The sequence below is a fragment of the Lineus longissimus genome, chromosome 6, assembly GCF_910592395.1.
Source record: "Lineus longissimus chromosome 6, tnLinLong1.2, whole genome shotgun sequence".
Lineage (NCBI taxonomy): Eukaryota > Metazoa > Nemertea > Pilidiophora > Heteronemertea > Lineidae > Lineus > Lineus longissimus.
In genome coordinates this window covers 16,614,279-16,635,917 of record NC_088313.1, presented here as the reverse complement: position 1 = coordinate 16,635,917, position 21,639 = coordinate 16,614,279, and the positions used below count along the sequence as shown (strand labels likewise).

The 21,639-nt window shown below is 42.2% G+C and overlaps 3 protein-coding genes across 3 annotated transcripts; all 3 read right to left on the bottom strand.

Annotated features, from left to right (window-relative positions):
- Nucleotides 1-83: 83 nt before the first annotated feature.
- LOC135489712 (toll-like receptor 4) lies at nt 84-3,869 on the bottom strand. Its single transcript, XM_064775201.1, has 2 exons — nt 3,640-3,869; nt 84-2,637 (listed from the first exon to the last, which is right to left on the bottom strand). Exons 1-2 carry the CDS (start codon nt 3,748-3,750, stop codon nt 895-897), a joined length of 1,854 nt encoding a protein of 617 aa, XP_064631271.1. The 5' UTR covers nt 3,751-3,869; the 3' UTR covers nt 84-894.
- Nucleotides 3,870-3,944: 75 nt separating this feature from the next.
- On the bottom strand, nt 3,945-9,915 carry LOC135489713 (uncharacterized). Its single transcript, XM_064775202.1, has 6 exons — nt 9,736-9,915; nt 8,444-8,467; nt 7,824-8,054; nt 6,341-6,559; nt 5,646-5,867; nt 3,945-5,321 (listed from the first exon to the last, which is right to left on the bottom strand). The coding sequence occupies exons 1-6, from the start codon at nt 9,842-9,844 to the stop codon at nt 5,113-5,115; spliced, it is 1,014 nt and encodes a 337-aa protein (XP_064631272.1). The 5' UTR covers nt 9,845-9,915; the 3' UTR covers nt 3,945-5,112.
- A 2,409-nt stretch (nt 9,916-12,324) lies between these two features.
- Nucleotides 12,325-21,628, bottom strand: LOC135489142 (WD repeat-containing protein 1-like). The gene is made up of 16 exons (XM_064774341.1): nt 21,532-21,628; nt 20,372-20,493; nt 20,113-20,203; nt 19,448-19,595; nt 18,886-19,066; nt 18,220-18,297; nt 17,771-17,857; nt 17,228-17,319; nt 16,834-16,978; nt 16,100-16,181; nt 15,624-15,777; nt 15,251-15,332; nt 14,963-15,070; nt 14,245-14,415; nt 13,950-14,103; nt 12,325-13,501 (listed from the first exon to the last, which is right to left on the bottom strand). The coding sequence occupies exons 1-16, from the start codon at nt 21,545-21,547 to the stop codon at nt 13,398-13,400; spliced, it is 1,815 nt and encodes a 604-aa protein (XP_064630411.1). The 5' UTR covers nt 21,548-21,628; the 3' UTR covers nt 12,325-13,397.
- Between the last annotated feature and the right edge of the window lie 11 nt (nt 21,629-21,639).

Sequence of the window (21,639 nt, the reverse complement as noted above, 5' to 3'; positions counted from 1 at the left end):
CCAGCTTATCAGGTGATTGTCTATAATCATGTTCTGGTTCTCTACAGACAATAAGTGGCATCGAGGTTGATAATAATGGCAACCATTTTATTTCCCGGTATGATAATGAGCAGATAAGGACATGAGTGGCATCAATCAGCTGAAAATATATTCTCACTTCTCCTCAGAGCTACTTTTGCCTTGGTTAATCCATATTAGGACATTGTATGATTGAAAATTGGTATGACTGATATCCAGTTCTCATATCCCATTTCTGAGCATGGCGGCACAGTGTTCCGCATTGGGTAGGTTTAGATCGGCCCGGACTCCCGAGAACGCTGTGAACGATTTGAACGTTGGCGTTATATTAACTTGGCGTTATGTTCAGTTAAGCCCATTTGACTCGGCACTAAGTTGGTGGCTAACTTGTTTTAAACAACCACGCCCTGGAGAAAAAAGATAGAATGTTTCCGTACCGTTCTTAAAATTTTGTTCCAAACGAGCTGCATTTTCGGCTAAGGTGTGAGAAGTATTCACAACCAACAAGGAAGGAAGGAGTTTTGTTTTTCTTCGAGGAAGAATTAGAGTTTATTCATTTTTCTGTTACCGAATGAAAATGAACTACTGTTTGTAAGAATGCCACTCAATGTGGATGGAGCTAAGATCGCCCGATGCTGTACTGTAGTCGTTGCATTCGAGATATAAGCTTACAAGTAGTTTTTTATAGGGATCGTGGTACACAGAAACACATACATATTATATCTACCATGCGCATCAGCTTTCTGTCTTCCCTTCAAGCTCTGCAAAGTTCGCATATTAAAGATTTGTTTTATTGTCTTGAATAATACTCAGTGAGGTCAACACGAAATATAATTGCTCTCTGTCATACCTAACGTAAAACCACATGTTCTTATCTTACACATTTCCTTTCAAAGCAATCCTCACGCGCTTCCAAAACAGCTCCCTTTCACGTTTCAAAGTGGACAGAAATGGTTTGGTCTCAGGCCATTCGAAGCAGGGCGCGCCCAATCTCACCAAAGACTTGGGCAAGTCACTTCGTTTCTTACCCATCAGAACGAGCACGAATTTTCTGATGTTCTTCAATTCGCTTTTCTCACGTATTTCCGGCCACTGGTTCTCGATGAAGTCGTCAGTCACAATGACTAAGTAATGCTTGACATCGAACCCATGGTCCTTAATCTGTTTCCACAACGGGATAAACCGGGGACCCGCCGGCCACTGCAGGCTGATCTTCATTTTGTGGTTCTGCAGCATTTCCTCCAAGTGCTGGTTTGCCCATTGCATTATATGCTGTTCCTCCATGTTATAGATGATGTAGGCACCGGTTTTTCCCGAGATCTGGGTATCTGCATCTACCCTAAGCAGGGCGTGTTGCTCGTCATTTACTTGTGAACCTTCTTCCCCGCTGCTTACCCTTCTTTCCAACCACCAGTATTTTATATTGACCCAGTTGCAGTATACAATCAAAGCAACGATGGCCATGATCATGGCCAGGGCGATTATGAACAGCAGAGCAATGAGAGGTACATACTGGCTGCATTGCCACCAATACGCATCATAGTCAACCACCCTTTGCCCGAAACCAGCAACAGGACCACCGCAGATTATCGAATCCATATCCAAGACGATGCCACTTGAATTGACCTTACGAAGCCATCTTGAAAACCCTAAAAGGTCGCAATTGCAGTAAAACGGGTTACCGGCGAGTGTAATTGTTATGTTATTCACTTCGGTGTACATTGACAATGCACTAGATTCAATGTACATTATATTGTTGTCGGAAAGACCCAGGTATCCACCATTTTGAAGCGTTGGTAGTGATTCTTTAATGATATATGCGATATGGTTATTTATTAGAGTAAGTTGTTTAAGCGCTTTCAGATTTTTAAAAAAGGGCAACTGTTCATTGCTAATATCAGTTTCTCCGAGGATCAGTTGTTGCAGCGAGGTCTCTTGGTCTTTGAATAAAACAGAAGTATTAAGCCCGATTGGTATCTCTGTGTGAGTAACGCTGAAACCCGATAGGTCGAGATTTTCTAGACTTGTCAACCCATGAAGGAGGTACGGAGACGCCACTAAAGTTCCTTGAGGCTGGCCCATTGATAATGTTTTCAAATTTCGAAGATCACTAAACGATCCATTTTCAATGGTAAGAACTTTCTCCTGTGCTGAGTCCAAGTTGAGTTCCAAAAGGAGGTGGAGTCCTCTAAAGGTTCCAGTAACTATCTTTGTGATTTCGTTGTTCGTTAAGGTCAAATTGCACAGTTTGGTGAGCCCTTGGAATGTACCCGGTTCTATGTTGACGATTTTACACTCAGATATTCGTAAGCTCGCTAGGTTGTTGTTTTTGGCAAATGTTTCTGGGGTGAGAGACCGATTGACTTGAGGTTGACATTGATCAATATTTAAACTCACTAGGTTTTCACCATACATTTTGATGGCTGATATGATTTTATCAAATGACGTCTGTGTACAGCAGATTGAGCTAGTTTTACCCGCCGTGGTATCTTTGCAGCCAACTGGTAGGGCGGCATCGAAGTTCCCAGTTCTTTCCGCGGCAGTGCAAACATGGGCTTGCATGTAGACATGGCAGAAGACGATCATGGCGATCAAAATACATTTTCTTGGTTCGCTTAGCTGAAGAAGAGAAAAAAGTTTGTTGAGCGTGGTGACGTACAAGCTAAGACGTTCGCCTCTAAATCCGAGGGTCGTGTGTTCGAACACCGGTCTGGTCGCCTCTTTGTCCTTTGGAAATCGTAATCATGAAGTTAAGTGATGAATTTATGGCAGTCAACCCACCCGAGTGCCTCTGTGGGTACCTATAATAGCGCCAGATCTTGTGAAGCGCTTTGATACAGACTTTGGTCAGGGGAAAGCGCTGTATGACATTGTAAGTAAACGTCCCTTTCCGACATAACGATATGGGACGCAACATGAGAAATTCTATAATTGATGAAAAAGAAACACAGGCCAGGAACATGCGTCGGCCAAAAGAAGTCAGTTATGTTCAGAAGTTATTGCCTTTTTATAGCCAAAGATTTTGAAAATTCTTTGAGAGCCAGTCGGTCATGGACGAATACTCTTAAGCATAATACCACGTCAAAGAGAAGGTTTCCTTCCCCTGACGGTGTACCTCTGGTCATCCGGAGCCTGTATCCAGGACCAGCTATACGGTGACCAGAATCAACTACTGACTACGGCATTCGTCGCAGGAACCTACAAGTAACTATCCATCTAAGAAGGCAGCAGAAGAAGAAGGCTTCACTGTGAGGAAGCCGTCGATTTAAGGGACTCTGTGGTAGCTAGGTAGGCATGATTAAGTTATCCAAAGTAACCAATAGGGGTCTCTCCCATTTCTCAGTACGTCAAATCAATATGGCCAATTTACCCCCCCCCCCCCCCCCCCCCCGCTCCATATGTCCCCTGTTATACTTGTTTTTATAGCAGGTATAGTATTGGGATGGATCTAAATGCTGGGAGGGCCAACTTAACATAACGACCTCACTATCTTTGAATATGTTGGTAATGCTTGCAAAGCCTTCTGTCTGTATTTGGCGAAATTGTACATGTCAATCCTTTTTTGTCAAAGCTCCCAATTTCCTATGTGTTTTGTGCATATTTGATTTTCGGTTAACTTACCCACATAGCGAATACGATACCAGTACTATTCTCAGAGATGGCCGTTTCATGAGTTCCGTGATTGCGCAATTGAGATTTATATCCCTCGTGAAAGCACAGTATGAAACTCATTTACTACATAAGATATAAGTCTATGGTGTGTGTACTCTTAAAATCATTGATCACACTGTCCTAGTTCGGTCGAGTGTTGATAGTTTTATCAATACAAGCCCTTCGGCGGATTCGATCCACTTGGGCTGAAAGGGTGGATGTCGTCCTGGGTGCCGACAAATGGTACCCAAGTTCGAGTTCGACTGGACAATAAGCACCCTGGGTGCCATTACACTAGACAAACAGCACCCAGCTTCTTTTTGCCTGGCTTACGGATCTTAGGGACGAGGGCGTTTCTAGCAATCTCGTTTTATCTCGCGCCGTGGTACTTGCGGCATTAGCAGTGCGCGAAATAAAAAGAACAGATAAACAGAAAAAAACGCGTCAAATATAACCCCGCGGTTGTGGCTAGGGTAACCTTGGTAAATTTGTTCATGGACTTTCTGTGGCGAGGAGTCATTATATCCAATGTTTGTGTGTAGTATTGGGTGATGTGTATCTTCGAACACATGTTTGTAGACATTTAATTTCACTGATTTTTTTCACTGAAAACACCAGCAACACATTGATGCCTCTTGCACGAAAATTCGCTATGCCGTCGCCGAGCAATCGGCTTCGCAAAATGTCATCGTTGACGGACTGAGCTAATGATCACTAACATGTGAATCAACAGTCTCCTTTCGTTTTGTGATTGAACGTGTACAGTAATATGCACGAAACATTAAGTTTATAACTTAAGTATCTGTGTCAGTACACTTGATCTGTTTAATTAGGTAATCATGATCAACTGCATGCGGCATTGATTAAATATAGCAAATACTCAGTTGAGGACTTTGAAGCAGCCCAACGATCGGCAGAAGTTATAACAAAATTTCAAGATTGCATCCGGTTTCGCATGCGTATTACGGAACTCGTTTGAGCTCGTTTATACGCATGCGTAGCCGGATAAAAATCTTGAAATTTGGTTTTAGTTTTTACCAATCGCTAGCGCTGCGCTGATTAAAAGTCCCCAAATGAGAGTTTTGCTGATGTTCACCACTCACGACGCGTACCTTTCCACGAAAAAGAAGCCACACCGTATAGAAAGGGTAAAACTACAATAACGTCGTATCAAAATGCCAAGAATAAATGCATTGCATTGTCTGTATTATTACCGGCGTAAAACTGGTAGTAGGAGAATTCTGAGGAAGCAGACTGCTTCTACACCCCGGACGCAGTGGACCGGCCTCGTTCCTCACCCTAAAGAGACTAACTGCTTCAGGCATTTGGGCATGACTAACTCTCCAACTCGCCACTTTCCAAACGGCAAAGATTTATTGTCACACTGCGGTATCAACAAGCATCTGACGCAGCTGATATCTCAAGGTCGTCTGCTCACTAACGTTAAACGTAAATAGAACACGTGGCCGCAGTGACCTTGAAGAGGGCACAGACGACATTTGAACACCGATGAGCGCACATCAAATCCGACTCGAAAGTGAAATCCTTCTTGGTCTTGCCGACTAGGGAGAATGTTGACGGGAGTTCGGCTTCCGTAGACAAGTGGTAGAGGAATTCCGGTGGTGTGTTGTCAGACGGGTACCAACCAAAGGCTGCAAGGAGTGAAATCAAGATTATGTCACAAACTTGCTCCGTGGCCATGCTGGCTTCCACGCCCGAAATAAGTAAATGCATTTTATCGACAATAGTCTTCCTACCAATGCTACCATAACTAAGTACATGTATAAAATTGACTTGATGACACCACAGACCTTCTTCGTACATGTACATGTACTTCGAACTGTCGTTCGTACGGTTTCGAAAACCGTACGAACAACTGGCAAAGAGATAATTGCTTCACGTTTAAAAACATTTATGATACATTTCATCGCATCAGAGATCTGATAGGCCTACTGAGAAATATCAATGCATCTTACGCGTCATGATCCTAACATACATATGCTTATCAGCGGCAGCAGCAGCAGTGCAAACGTCAGACTTCAGCTGACAATCGCCTGTCCACTTTGTCCACACGTACGAGCGACAGTTCGCCCGACTGGTGCATTCCCATGCGCACAGCTTGATGGTCCGCCGGGGAAGCTGCAGGAGGTTGGTACCAAGGCAGTCACCAGCTGAGTATGTGTAGCCGCGGACAATGTCTGAAGGATGAAACAAGAAAATCTAGACGGTGAAGGCGTTTCTCTTGTTTGTTGGTGAAATCAAAATCTTTAGTCCGAGACACGTAGTGGCCCATGCTGGTGCCAGGCCGATAGATATTGGCGGTGCTTGAATAATTTAGGCTTGTTGTCACCTATCATCCGCATTTTACCTCTTCTTGCTATTTGTCTCTCCTGTTTATGCTACACTATTAAGAGATACATTTTGTACTTGTTAACTGTAGATATTTGTTTTTAAAAACCCGTACTCTCACAACCAACACCAACAACGACGGACAAGATCGCGTAACCAAAAAGTTTGGAAACCCGGCCTAGAGTTTGGAAAAGTCAGTTTTTACAAACTGTCCACACTAGATGGATGGATCCTCATAGTTCAATACAAATTGCGTTGGGTTGGGACATCTCCCTCCGACAGTGCCAAATAAAACAAATCTAATGCAGGGGCCTATACATACCAAAGCTACCAGTCTTGTCAAAGAAGTTATTTGCTATATTGCCCAAATTAGCGTTGGCGCATGTCATAGATTTCGGATAGCAAATACCTCCTGCATGCCAATTAGCTGACACACAGAACGACCTTGTCGTGCACCAGGAAAGGCAGTTCGACAGGGTCTTGCCCGGTAGGTAAGCCAAGTCGCCACCGGGGCAATCCGATGCGGGCCTGTGAAAAAAGTCTGAAAAAAAAGAGCGACTAGTGTGATGCGGGGCAGAAATGCACCCAAAAGCAACTTTTCTGTCCTACATTGGGCAATGCATGAATTGCATTGGGCTGGCGTTGTTACGGCCATGTTATTTACATGGCCATTCGGCCAGTTGCGTATCCCTGGCCATGGGATTTCACGATGGTCTTTCAGTTTTGTTCGATAAAGTGCGATGGGGCTTCATTTAGAGGGTTCCATGATAATTACTCTACAACTGACTAGACATACATGACACACCTCTTGAATGGTGGCAATGTTAGTGCCGCCGTGCGAGTTGGCCAGCAGATTCACGTTGAGTACTCTGACATAGAATTCTTGAGACTGCCTTAATTACCAAGCAATAAACTCGCAAGTATTCTTAGGAGCTACATGTACCGCAGAATTTTACGACGGTCGTGAATAAGTTTAATGGACTCATTTCTATATAGTTATTAACGGAGGTGGATGAATAGCCTGGGCCGAGCAGAAAAACATATTAGAAGCTCAGACTTTAGTTCGACGACCGGAATTTGCGTCAAGCGAATGGTGATGTCGCCTCAAAATCGTGAAATATGATATTTTTATGAAATCACACCCAAGACGACGCATATTGAAAGCGTTTCTATTCTGGTCCACACACGAATAAAAAGCGTCCTTTCAACGGCATTTAGTACAATTATCTGTCCTGCTTAGATTCGCAGCAAAGCTTGGTACAACCGGATCGATCTCTTACCCTGATAACTTACACCTCGAAGGCCAAACAAATCAAAATTGCACCTATATAGGAAGTCGTTAATCTCTCGTTACATCAACTCAAGCAGATTATTAGGAAAATCAAGTATTACAGCGGAATGGCTTTCCTGGTGACAGGAATTATCCGGATGGAAACAAACTGTTGCTGATGACAACGCTAAACGCTAGCCATATCCACTGACAAAACTTTGTGAGATAAAAACTTACGTTGTCAGTATAGGTAAAATATTAGACCCAGTCCGGCCGGATGCGGAAGGGCTTGTATAGAAGTCCGTAGGATTGATGATGGATGTCTTCTAAATACACCGGACTGGCCAATCCCACTGTACAAGAGGGCTCATTTCGTCAGCATCGGCGAACTATCTTCTAATTGGCCAAAAGATTTAACGGAACCCCCAACTCCCATACGGAGGAGCAGCCAAAGACGTTACACCGTCATAATGGAGACCGAAGCTCGACAAATTCAACATGATAATAGAATTAGATCAGTAGGCCTACATCTTACCAAATGGAAGCATATCGAAGAAGTGGCTTTGTGCATCCGCCGTGGAAACTGTCGCGCACGAGTCCGACATCAAGCTGCATGTCCCCGTCTCGTGCCACATAAACGCCACGCAGTTGCTCACCCCAGAGCACGCATCGGAGCATTGTTTCAGGGTCGTGCCTGCCGTGCTGCTTATCTGGGTTGCCCCTGTGCATGTTCCTTGGCGGTAGATTGTGCCGAGTCCAACGGAATCTGAAACGGAAACGTCCTACAAAGGCTACCTCAAAAAGCTCACTGTTAAATTTTCATATCTATGAGTTACCTGCTTCATTAAATTACACCAATTTGATCGTTAAATGCGCTATAGCAGATTTAATTCGATGAAAAATTTCATGTTTGAAAATCGACGACCATAAACCCCCAAAACACCAACATGAACGCCTCTACATCCCACTATTATATTCCGTACGGTGTTGGACAATGGGATAGGCGTTCGCGTTTGCGTTTCGGGGGCATTGCGAAAAACCCCAGTTATGAAAACGCCCATCAATTCAAATGACTTTAATTGAATATTGACACGGCTTCGTCAGTCGGAGTTGGAGTTGTTGGTGCGTAATTACCTCTCTACATTATTGACGTACCTGGAATGGTAAACGCAGCGGCAGCTAAAATAAAAGACAAAGCAAGTGATTACATATAGACAATATATTGCTATGCTGATCGTTTTCAATAATTTTTTGCCATTCTTTAATTATATTTTCTGTAGTCACAGAGTCATTCTGAGGTATATACTAATTGTACTATAGACAAAGAGTCGATAAGACAGTCATCACCTCTTGGTGGTTCTATCTCAAGGTACGCACTTCGATTTAAGAAATTGATACCTCACTGGAGGTGTCGACCAAAACCACGAGGGTAGAGCTAACATGTAGAACCCCTGCTTCCATACCAACCCAAGCGGTTGTGGTTGCGAAACTAAAACTTCTGCGCGCCATAACATAGAAAAAGAGACCTCGTTGCTGTAAGTTGTTGTAAAACAACCCGTGACAAAAGGGGACTTTGCAAAACGGGGACTTTAGTTGGCTATCTAGACGTATAACAAATTTGAATTTCTGTGGCGGCAATATGATATTATGCGTGGTGATGAATGACATTAATATCCATTCTTAAATGAACATTGCCATCCTGAGATCAGGTTTTTGGAAATATCGAGAGGGGGAGTAGGCCCTATATATATACATTATATATACATGTATATTGCAAATCACTGGTTTCGTCAGAATGAAGCACTGCCAGTTTTACAGAATGTTTACCGGGGTACAATCATACAGCATAACGGCTTCATCGCATCTGACTGATTTTGCAGTAGAACATGAGGTCTTGAATAATTGCTAAACAAAACATTTGCATTCGCCAGTTGTCAACTTCTCAATGAGAGTTTGATGGATGGAGTTTAATTCACGCCGTTGCCTTACAGGCAGCTCGGCAGGAAAGACTCGAGAAATCGAAATATTTCATTGAATACACGCGCATTAGGCATTCCGCATTAACCCCAAATTAAAAATGCTTCTTTTTACAAGAAAATATCGTGCGCACCAAGAGCAATACAAAAAAAATTAAATTGGTCCTAACCCGGTATTATAGTTATGACTTCGGCCTCATAAAACCAATTTGGGATGAATGAAAATTATGATCAAAAACCTTGGAATCTCAAAATGTGCAACTATTAAGGCCTATACACCGTTCATTTTGTTTGTCTCTATTTACAATGTATTGTATATTGTATATTCCCATCTTCGTCCCTATCGCTATCATCATTAGAACTTTATAAGCGAGCTCGACTTATACTCAATTATAGCAGACTCCAGATTACAAATGTATAATGGACTTTTTGAAAAAAGTAACAATTAATGAAAGTATTTTATCAACTTACCCGACTGCCCCATCAGAAGGAGGGCCCCCGCAAAAAGTGCTAAACCGTTCGTCAAGGTAGATTGGCTCATTTTTATCACTTTCGCCCTCAACGCGGCTCTTAATGTCATGTGTCCTTCTTCAGGGTGAAAAACGACTGAAACCCGTCCGATAAACGCCGCCGCTCATAAATGTATATCTTGGTGATATTGATTACAAAAAATATAACAATGTACGCATTAGTACGTTTGACTGGCCTGAGGCATCGGAGACTAACAATAAAATCCTGATTAGGAATCATGGTACATGTTATGTACGTTGTGTTTCAACCATGAGGATTGATTGCCCACGGCAACAAGCATCCTTTAAAAACCGGCGAGGCGAAATGGCTAGGCTGTCAAGTTGACGAGGAGTCGTTCCGACTTTCTGGCAAGAAAGTATTTTGCGGGCAAATCGGCGCTGAACATCTTGACCAGCAATGTATTGACATTGCTACATCGCGCGTCGAGTGTATGGGCGGAGGTAACGGAGGCAATACCGCTGGAAGTTCAGTATGGTGCTGAACGGAGCGGGTATAACACCAATGACTTTTTAATATCAGGACATATTTGCGTGTTCCACCTAGTCATACAGAGGCGACATCTATTCTTGAACATGAAAACTAACTGTCCGAAGACAACGATCTGATTGTGATAGTCCGTCAGTGCTATCGCAGTTGCACAGGTTGGTATGTAAGACCACCAAGGGACAACTGGATCACTTGATTGTGCTCCTAATGAGCTGTATAAAACACGAAACAATGACACCATGACGAGTGAGAAAGACGTTTTATCGAGTAATCTTGTCGGAGGGTTCTAGGGACAGATCATTCTGTTTCATGCCGGGAGGCATCACAGTAGATTACGTGTTCGACACTTTGTAATCACGCTGCGTACGTTCCCTCTCAGCCAGTCGACATGGTTTGAGATGATCCTCTGATCTGTTGAACGATGTCTTCTGATTCCAGTTCATTTTAAATGTATGACTTGCTTCCTTTCGATCGTTGCTACCCCAGGTTGTCATTGATCATTGCCCCCGAAGTTTTGAACTCCACTACACCGAACCGGAGCCGGGTAGAAAGCTCCGGACGGAGTATCTCTGATAGTTCCGAATGGTGGTCGATAAGCCGCTGCATTAACTTTCTTACATTACTCGTAGGACTGATGGATCTGTAGCTTCTGGAATTTGGGAACGGGGATCATGATTGCTTCTCGCCATATCTGTGGCCATGTGTCCCTGTCTTCCAGCTAACACGGTAGATGTGAAGAACAATGTCAAATGATTTTCTGGGCATCTCACTGGTAATGTCAGCCGAGCTGGGACATTTCACGAGTTTCAGCTCCTTCCTAATGAAGAGTTTAGTCATTATTTCCTTATTTGAAATGTACAGTATGATCACAATCTATCAGCGAAGTCAGTTTGACATTTTCTTGTACATCCAGCAATCTGGTCCGGTTTGGAGATCTGGCTTGTCTTCGATTGTACAGCAAGCTAGGACCACAATCTGGTCTCGCTGGAGTCCGTTTAGAGATGGCTGTTCATCGATTGTACACACCAAGCTAACTGGTCTCGCTGAAGACAGTTTCGAGTGGCTTCTTTGATTGTACAACAAGATCACAACCATGCCAGTCTCGCTGAAGACGGTTTTTAGTACAGCTGCTGAGTAGAGGTTGCTGAAGATCGAGTTTGCAGTGGCTGCTCTTTAAAGGATGTCTCAGAAGATTACAATCTGATCCCACTATAAAAGACAATTCCGATACGTCTGCCGATTAGAGGTTGTACTACAAGATCACAATGTGGTCTCGCTGAAGGCAGTTCGGAGATGCCTGCTCTCAGAGGGCGCACCGCAAGATCACAATCTGGTTTCGATCGCTGAAGACAGTTTTGGGGAGAGTGTGCCCTTGGAGATTGCAGCGTCAGTTTCTGCTCAGTTAATAACCTCGCTCAAGGCAGTTTTGGAGCATGGCTGTTCGGAGATAGAGTATCATGGGTTAACTGGTTACAACTTTTCGGGTGGCTAGCTGTTCTTGAAAGATCCATGGAGGTATTATTAAGATAATACCTCCATGAAAGATCCATATGCAATATCCCTTATAGATTTTGTACTTAAGGCGACAATCCAACCTACATGTATTTTAAGACGATTTGGATGAACAGTTCTCAACATCTGCAAGGACACAACCTAGAGACTCTGTACAGAACTGGAACAAGGCCACGTCTTAGGGGACTATTTCACAATGTCACAATCTAGCACATCGTTCTTCATCAGTGATGGTACAGCTCAAGGACATTTCCATGAAATTCCTTCTTTAACCGTTGCCTACAAGGCAATCTGGATTCTCTGAAACATGTTTTGAAGCATGGTTTTGCCTTTAACATGTCACATGCTGAACTGTAACGTCACAATCAGCGAATCTTACACTGAAGACAGGAGTCTTACACGGAAGACATTGTGGAACTGTCCTTATCTTTGGGGCTCAAGTCTTTGGTGTTCACAAGCTTAAAAACTGCAATAATACCACGTGAAAAACAGCAGCATTCTGATATTTAGACAAGAAATTGACAGGAATACTTACTACATAATATCATATAATTAATGTATCTACAGCAAGACTGCAGCCGATTTTCAAAATACAAGCTGTGGGTTGTACATAATCTTAGCACGAAGCGCTTTACAGCTTAAATTTTGTAGTCTTTACCAAAGGGCTAGATGCACCCAAAAAATGCAAAATGCTCCTCCCAAGACAACTCTGATAAAGAGAGTCTGACACAGGTTTTGACATGAAGTAGAATATGTCCTATTCTCATGCATAATCCATGTTCTAATCCTCTAAATCTGTACAGTAGAAAATTATCGAGATCACCAAGGTCTACTGGATTTACACACAAATCTTTTTGGAATGTAATTTCAGGGCAGTTTCCAGACTACAGTCCCTGCTGATTCACATCCATGCCGGGTCACATAAGTCAGTGTTATTGAAACCTATGATGATTATTTAGCTTGTTAACATGTATTACCTAAAGTATAAAGGTTAGTCTGAGATACATGCATTCTACAGGACTTTTAATAAACTGCACATTAGACATGCATAGATCACTTGGGTACTCAAAGTAAAGTACAATATTGCCATTGAAAATAATCGAACAAAGTCATTAATTCATTCAATGAAGACACTTGTACTCGTACTTAGGTGTTGTATCGGATCACAGAGGAAGTGGCATCACTAAAAACACTCTGCGACCTCACACAAAATTTTTTCGATTTTTGGTTTATCACTCTCTTGTATTTGTCATAGATGCAGAGAGCTTACGTACATATTTGCCATCCAACCTGCCTTGCGTAGTGTGAAAGCCTGAGTTAAGTAGAGTAGTCAGCATAAGAACTTTAATCAAACACTTCCAAGCCTGAATAGCAATAAAATATGCAAAGGTCGAGAATATTTTCAATAAAATCTCACAATGACCGAACTAAATATAAAACTCTTTCATATACCCCCTAGTTTAGAAATGCCAAGGTTACTGTTACAAATATTGCGAGAAGTGCAGGTGTTTTTGCAACACGATGAATTTTCTTTTTTTTCTTTTCACCTGTTTAACAGGTTTTAACAATTCTCAGGTCAAGAGCTTCAAGTAATCACCGCCTCTTCATGTTCTCTTCCAAATATTGATGCATGCATTAATACCAGCTGAAACACAGGTATTGTTGTCGAGCCACCCCACACAGCTGACGCCATTTGGGGCGTGGGCACCTGGAAAGAGATAACAGGGGACAATAATTCAGTAAATACATTGGAAATCACTACCAAATGTAAAATAAAATTGGAGTAAAATAATATTTCTGTGTTTACAATCTGGATCTGGATCTGGATGATAATCGACAAACCTCCAGTTGGAGTATGACGTCGATGAGGTATGGAGTCCACTATAGGCTACTGTCCACCTATGTGGGATCTTTTACTTGCCCTGGCATAGACACTCTACGGCTTTTAGTCTCATCCGACAGACCCTCGAGTATTTCATACGTTAATGTACGTGTTGTGAAGAGCCAGGAATTTTTAGTTCCTTGAAAGCCATGCCGGTTCATCCAGAAATACAATCCTGGGTTCTCCCCGGGATCGAACCCGGGCCCTATTGCGTGGTAGCCAGCAGTGTTAACCACTAGGCTATGAGGCTCCCCAATAACTGCCATTAACTCACCTTTTTTAATATACATCCCTTCAATGCCTTTGTTGACATCATAGAAGACGAGGTTGGTATCCAGGGAACCGGACACCACACTCTGACTATCTGGGCTGAAGGCTACACAATTGATCTTAGCTGTGTGCTTGGCCCACATATCACTTTGGAGAATCTGTAAGAGATATACCATAATGCAGATAATCAATAAAGTAGACCAGCTGATGTGACCAGTTCAAATGAAATGAAAATACTGGGTCAGGCCAGACAAACCACAACCCCCAATTGAAACCCTGTCAATAAAAAGTTGTCTTACACTGAAATCAGCCGTGCTGTAAAGTGTGGTCTTCCTCCCAGCATCTGTGGCCACGAAGTATTGTCCATCGGGTGAAAACGCAACAGCTGTCACATCACCGCGGTGTTCTAAGACAATCTGATTCTCCACCAGCTTGCTACCCTCTACAGTGTAGATGTGCGTCTTCTTGTCCTGAAAGAACAAAGATGAAATGAAAATTTAAGAACAAGTCATCGGATATCTCCAGAGGTGATATCATGCCCTTGGGATCCAACTCTGGCCGTTGTCCACTTTTGGTCTTTCTGTGCAAGTTGTTCACTTTTGGTCTTTCTGTGCAAGTTGTCCACTTTTGGTCTTTCTGTGCAAGTTGTCCACTTTTGGTCTTTCTGTGCAAGTTGTCCACTTTTGGTCTTTCTGTGCAAGTTGTCCACTTTTGGTCTTTCTGTGCAAGTTGTCCACTTTTGGTCTTTCTGTGCAAGTTGTCCACTTTTGGTCTTCCACAAGTCCCACAAGTACAGAATGAGTAATACTTCAGACAGGGAGATCTTCACGAAAGAGAGCATGCAGTAGAAGGTCTTCCTACAAACAGTACACGGACCGTAAGGGCTGTCCCTCCTCTTGTTATGTCAAACCGCTTTCACTGATGAACATGGATACTCCATTTCTGATAGCGGCGACAAGTTACAAAGTTTGTGTGACGTCACAGAGTGTTAGTCACGTCACACATCCTGATACTTACATCTCCCCCAATTGCCACTGTATTCCCTGAAGGACTGACTGCGGCACAAGATGCAGCATATGGCACCGCGTGCTTTATCGCAACCTCGCCATTCTTGAACAACACAACCTGAAAGGAAAATAGCAAGGATTGATGTTTTTGATGAAGAATGAGAATGAATATAATCGTTCCGAGTCAAACTGACAGGTAGTACTATAAAAAGCTAAATTTCCCAACTCGAAGTGCTGAAGAGAGTTTTTCAGTACTTATCTAAAGCAGTGTCACCACGTACATGGCCGTAAGACATACCTCTTTGAGGCAAGCGACTACCACAATTCCATTGGGACCTGTAGCAACACCCTGTGGTTGAGAATCGAGTTTAACAGAATTGCTGAAAAAAAGGAAAAAAGGGGTGCATTGAGCAAGAACTTTTCAGTGCCAATGCCGGAAGACATGTTATCACCACGCTGTGTGTTTTATCGCCGTTTACATCACAACACAAAATGGACCGAAAATTTACGAATGTCCTCCCCTTTTTGTGTATTTATAAAATTAATGACTCCATACGGTGATTTGTTTATGGCCATAACTCCTGCAATTTTCGCAATAAGAGCTTCAAAATCCAACCAGTGGTAATTTAGTACTATGTCTTCAGTCTCAAACATGATAAAACGTCACTCACCCGTATTTTTTCTCCGAAACTGATGAGAAGAACACAAGATCATCAATACCCACAGTAACTAAGGAATCCCCATCGAGTGCCATATCAAATACTTGGTTCGAGTGACCATCGCCTTCCATTACTTCGCTAGTACTCGTTTCCATATCCCAATAAAGTGAGCAATGTTAAGGAAAAATGTATGCTTCAGTGAAATATCAGTCCTGCTGACAAGCTAAAATGCACTAGCCCCACATACAAATGATATTTGGCATGGACCTGTCAATGCATTTTTCCAGCCCATAAAACAACTGACCCCAGACAGTTGATACAAGGACAAAATGTAATTCTCTTAGTCAGCTTTATAGCCCTAACATGTTCTAAGGTGGCACTGACTTCGGTCACCAATCAATACCTCAGTGGTTTAAGAAACTTGCCACGTTAACAGTGACAATGACAACATATGACCTGTGATCTCTCTCTCAAGCTAAAAAGGATATCAATTCGACCAGAGCCATCAGCTGTGAAGAGAGTCTTTCCATCTTCAGTTGGTGCTAATGCGTAGATGCCTGAATTGTGACCCTGAAAACAATTACAACATTTATGTAGCATTATATGAAGGCCGGTCTATTTGGCAAGCCGCTCGCCGAACAGGCATCTTTTTTTGTCCTGTTTGGAGAGCCGCTTGCCAAACAGCACTAAAAAGCCACCCTGTTCAGCCAGCCGGGCTTGCCAAACAGGTAAAAAATCTACCATGTTTGGCGAGCTGGAGACTTTACTTTAATATTAATGAGTTCGGCTCTCCATTCAGGACAAGAAAAAGTCGCTGTTTGGTAAGCCGGGCTTGCCAAATAGTCACTTCTTTATATGAAAAGTACTAATTTAACGAGCGTGTCAGCCAGTCAATTCAATTAAAAACCAGCAAGAAGAGACAAACGACCCAGATTTTTTAAATTGTGTTTCCTACCCAGTGTGGAATACTTATCCCGCTCTGGTACAGGCACCAACATACAGGTGCTCAAGTCATTGGGTGATATGAATAAAGACTAGCAAATGCTTTTATCTAAAACTCCATGTACATTTACACTAGGCCTTTCTGTACAAAATTGAAGTAAAAGCATTTGCTAGTCTTTATTCATATCACCCATTGTCAGTCCAGGATTGACCCTACAACTTCAGCCATTTTGTTTTCTCAGGTTTTCGAGTTAGCCCAGACGAAGTTCATTGGCCTTACCTTGATAATCCTAGATGGAGCATCAGGACATTCTGGGTTGATGTAGTTGAGGTAGCCTGCCAGTGATATAGTCACTAAGTAGTGTTCATCCATCCAAATAGCACCAAGTTGCATGTCCTCAATTGCCGAGCCAATCGTAGTGGTGCTGTAAGAGATAATGATTTTAAGGGACTGTCCGATAATTCCAATGTGCATCACAATCGAACAATGATAGGAAAGGAGAGAGGGTTAAGAAATATATTTTGGATTGCGGCACCGTAATGAAAATGAAGGGCAACCATTTTGATTGTTACTTCCTTCCGAACTAAGAATAATGCAAATATTAGTGACACATTTTCTGTTCCTTGTATTTCAGCAAACTGCTAGGTCAGACAAAGCAGAACTTTTTTTATACCTGAGAAGGTCTCGGGAAGCTACATCCCAGATTCTGACTGTCTTGTCCCCAGATGCCGTGGCCACCTTCGTGCCATCAGGTTTGAAAGCAAGCTGAAATACGATAATAGAGACACTGAATCGTTGGGAAGAAGGCAGAAATCAACTCCGGGGCCACTGTAGGAAGACAAAGAAATAACCACCGATGGGCCAGGTAATGCAAGGCACAATCAGAGATGCTTGTGGGGAGAGGACCAAGGCCCTTGCCAGTTGTTTCTCTCCTTGGCGTCAAAGGAAAGGTCGAAATACAATAATACATTGAAGACATTAGTTCTGGTAATGAAACACATAAATAAACGACTTATTGTTGACAAATAGAATACTGTTAACCTGGAAATATTTGTGCGACTTCTACATGTATATTCACTTTTACAGATAATCGTGAAAATACATGGTTTTGACAGATTAAAAGTTGTCCTTTAGTAACTTATTCGAGCAATTAGCATTCCACTTATATATGGAAGGTATCAATGCTGCTAATGATATCATGTGGCGTCCTACTCACAGCATAAATCCCACCTTTGTGAGCCTTGCCATCTCCACCGTCTAACTTGCCTATGTTTTCTGCCGTTTTTCCATCATAAACAAAAGCCTGGAAAGAGTAACAACAAAAGATTAATGTAAATACGCAACCAGGTCTCTTTTTAGGCTATGAAGATGTACCGCCATGTTCCTTCAATAATAGGCAAAGAAGGGCCCACTGTGACTGTGACTCATATTGTATAAGGAAACACGTAACAGATCTTCCTTATTGAGGAGAGAGACTACATGGTTTCGATTACGATTTCCATTAATCTCAAATTAGTCTCATGAGCACAAAGTCACAATCTGAAGGACAAAGTCACAATCTGAAGGACAAAGTCACAATCAAAGGGACAAAGTCACAAAGAGAAGGTCAAGATAATCACATTTTAATTTCTACTCCTCCAGCAAATGGCTTTGGACACTTCTTACCTTTCCGTCTGAGCTGGAAGTTATGAAAACACTACCGTCAGGTGAGTAACGAACACAGTTGACAAAATTGGTATGGTCCTGAAAAAAAAGTAGTCAGAGAATTAGATTAGAAATTATTTCAGAAGGGGTGTCACTTTTCGTAAATGGATCAAGGTCTCGACAGAGGAACTCTATGTATAGGGTATAAAGGACCTGCTCATCAAATGCAAAACTTGAGCTCAACTTTGGAGAGCAGAGGGATAATGTGACAAGGCTGGGTTCCCATGAAACTGGACAGAGTGTCGTCAGACACCTCTACAAGGTTGTAACCACAAACCTTGTATGGAGAGGAGGAACACCCTGATGAAGTAATGGGTGATAGGAATAAAGACTAGCAAATGCTTTTACTCCGGTTTTGTACAGGAAGGCCTAGTGTAAATGTACATGGAGATTTAGATAAAAGCATTTGCTAGTCTTTATTCATATCACCCAATAACCCAGACACCTGAGGTAGAGAGAGGAACAGCTACAAATTTTGCTTCGAATGCAAAATTGTTGATTGAAACTCGGAGAGTTGTTTGACACCTTTAAGACTGGGTTCTAACACATGTACTACCTCAGACAAAGAGTTAAGCGGTCCTCCCTCCCCACGATAGGGGGAAAAAGCCCATAGCACAATCATATCACCTTCAGTGTACACTTGAATTTGCATGGCGGCCCCTCGTGGAACCCTGCCACATTGTCTTCAGAACCTGTGACCACTTGATACGGACGGCTTTGTTTGATGTCACACGAATTGATGCTCTTGCTGTGCCCAATGATTTCTCCACTGGTTGTACCAGTGTCACAAAATATGGCCGTCCCATATCTGGAATCAGTAAATGTGTTGATGAATAGAAATAGGATTATTCATATCAGGTCATCAGATGTGTAATTCAATGCGGTAATATATCCTTTGTGCTATTTAGGCTACTGTTATTCAAATTATATTGATTGCTTCTCCTATGCTGTATTGAGATAAGTGGCAGGAGATCATAATACATGATTGGTCTAGATAATTCATTCATAAATATACTCCCTACACACAACAATACTGTGAATCACCAAAGCATCGCCCCTTTTATTTTGAGTAACGCAAACAAATTTATTTCTAGTTTTTATTATTCACTCTTAGTGGATACAACAAGCCAGACTGACTTTGCAAAAAGTTTTCCAAATGATAGCAGGCACCCTGCCTCAAACCACTCACTTTCCTCGTCCTTCGCCAACAATAACCAGGCGTTTGCTATCCTCGGTCCATGCTATATCCTTGATCGTTCCACCCAAAGCCTGGTATTCAGCTTTCATTTTGTGGTCTTTGTTGACCGTGTCCCAAATTTGGACCTTACCACTCGCATCTTGAATAAAAATTAGGTGAAGGTCAGCAACAACTTTTCATTTTCTTCGGTTAAAAAATGTCTTGGGAAGGGATAATTCTAATAGTACATGTACATTTGTATCATGGCTTACTTGAAACAGTGGAACCTCCCTTAGCGGGCACCTCTCTTCAAGGACACTAGATTTGGTCCCAATTTGGTTGTTCCCAATCCATTTGACTTCTCTAATCAGGACACTTCTCTTCTAAGTACAGCACTCATCAATCCCATGTCCTCAATAGAGAGGTTCTACTGTAATTACTTTGAACATGTCCTTTTAAAACTGGAACAATTTACCCTATTAGACTAGAAAAAGCAATCATCATCATCATCATCATCGAAGGATCCTGTTGACTATTATTTCAGATAAAACTTTAGAGCTCTGTTCAAATGTTTTTAACGGGTGTGGTTTTAGGTGTATGCACATAATCCTTTTTGGCGAATTCAGAACACTTTTAAAGACTCAGGGAATACGTTTGAATGCCATGTTTCAACCCACCTCCAGATGCAATGTAGTATCCACTTGGGGAATATTTAGCAACAGAGGCATCCTTGGTATGCCGCCGGTACAGGTCACAGTCTTGAGGGTTCTGAAAATTCAAAATGAAAATAATTTGTTGCAGGCACAGAAAAATGTTAGAATGAATGAAGTTTTTCTGACAGGCATTTTTGACAACCAAGGACTGTCAGTTAATGCCAGCCTAATCATTTTGATAATGATGTTGAAAATGCTTTTCTGCTGCAATTTAAGTCTTTACCTCAGCATTTCTGATGATCACTTGAGAGGAGTAGGTGTAGAGTAAGATCTTATGTTGAGGATCTTTGGTAATCACCACAGAGCGTCCTCGCTTAGTCTTTGGAAGTGGTGCAAAACACCTGTCTGAAACAAGAGAGGGGAAAATTGCACTGCCGAAAATTAATTTCCACAAATAGAAAGACACATCACTTTTTTCATCTGAGAAGATACTTCATTTATGTCCTATCCCATCATCCGTACACACTGGTCCACTAAGTACACAAACGCGGCTGACCGGATTGATATATTTTAAATGGACTGCGTAACTACTGTTATATTTTCACAGGTTACAAAAGTAAGAAGTCCTGAATTTGCCTTCTAACGTCCGGATCCTTTATTCTAAAACTGTTTCACAAGATTTAACACCCCAAAGTCATAGTTGATAAAGTAGTTCGTCGGGATGACGATTCGTGCACGACTAGAAAGACTCGGGAGCCTGGAATAACTGTAATGACTGCCTCTGATAACTAACTCTCTCTGCAGAGAGCGTGCAGACACGCTGTTTTATATCCACGTGCAGCTTTGTCTGCACCAATCAGGGGGCAACGTTGATGCGTCTCCATCCAATGAGGAGCCGCATCAATGTTGACGTAATTGATCACGTAATTGATCACGCTGGGGAGAATGGAGAATTATAAGACCTTGGGAATTTTTCCAGGATTATCCACCAGTATCTTATCTGAACCCAGTTCCAATAATCCCGCACACTTAATTCCAAGAATTACACATTACAGTGCTACTCATAAGAAAGGTTTTACAATTACTATACAAATTACAACACTACTACCAGAACACTAACAATGACAATGAAAAATAGATTTTTAAATTGACTGGAGGCCAAACACCCCCGGTCCAACACAGACAAAAGGGCTTTGGTTGCATCCAGACCAGGCCATCTATATCTCACCCAACAACATGATATGACCTATTTTTTTGGGACACCCTGTCGGTCTATGTACATCATGTACACAACACATATACAATGTATACACTCATGATATACTGGGAGGCACGCCCCAATTAGACTATCGGTTGCACACTTATTTCACACCAACACTAGATGCATCTGCACTGTCCTCAATGCTGTTGATTATAGGTATCTTAAAATCAAACTTTACAAACCTAATTCAAAAGGCATGTTGAGAAAATGAGAGTTATTTCAAAGAAGTAAAGCCGGCAAATGCGGAAGTAAATTACTCAAGTCCCGGGCAAGCGCAGTTCGTCGACGAT

What these genes read in the sequence shown, in the direction of transcription:
- LOC135489142 (XM_064774341.1), bottom strand. An exon ending in GTTGGCGAAGGACGAGGAAA is followed by an intron (nt 19,067 to 19,447) that starts GTGAGTGGTTTG and finishes TACTGATTCCAG; the next exon opens with ATATGGGACGGCCATATTTT. An exon ending in CTCCATCTAGGATTATCAAG is followed by an intron (nt 16,182 to 16,833) that starts GTAAGGCCAATG and finishes AATTGTTTTCAG; the next exon opens with GGTCACAATTCAGGCATCTA.
- LOC135489712 (XM_064775201.1), bottom strand. Translation starts at nt 3,750, where the DNA reads ATGAGTTTCATACTGTGCTTTCACGAGGGATATAAATCTCAATTGCGC. An exon ending in GTATCGTATTCGCTATGTGG is followed by an intron (nt 2,638 to 3,639) that starts GTAAGTTAACCG and finishes TCTCTTCTTCAG; the next exon opens with CTAAGCGAACCAAGAAAATG.
- LOC135489713 (XM_064775202.1), bottom strand. Translation starts at nt 9,844, where the DNA reads ATGACATTAAGAGCCGCGTTGAGGGCGAAAGTGATAAAAATGAGCCAA. An exon ending in CCTTCTGATGGGGCAGTCGG is followed by an intron (nt 8,468 to 9,735) that starts GTAAGTTGATAA and finishes CTTTTATTTTAG; the next exon opens with CTGCCGCTGCGTTTACCATT. An exon ending in CGCTGCGTTTACCATTCCAG is followed by an intron (nt 8,055 to 8,443) that starts GTACGTCAATAA and finishes TTTCCGTTTCAG; the next exon opens with ATTCCGTTGGACTCGGCACA.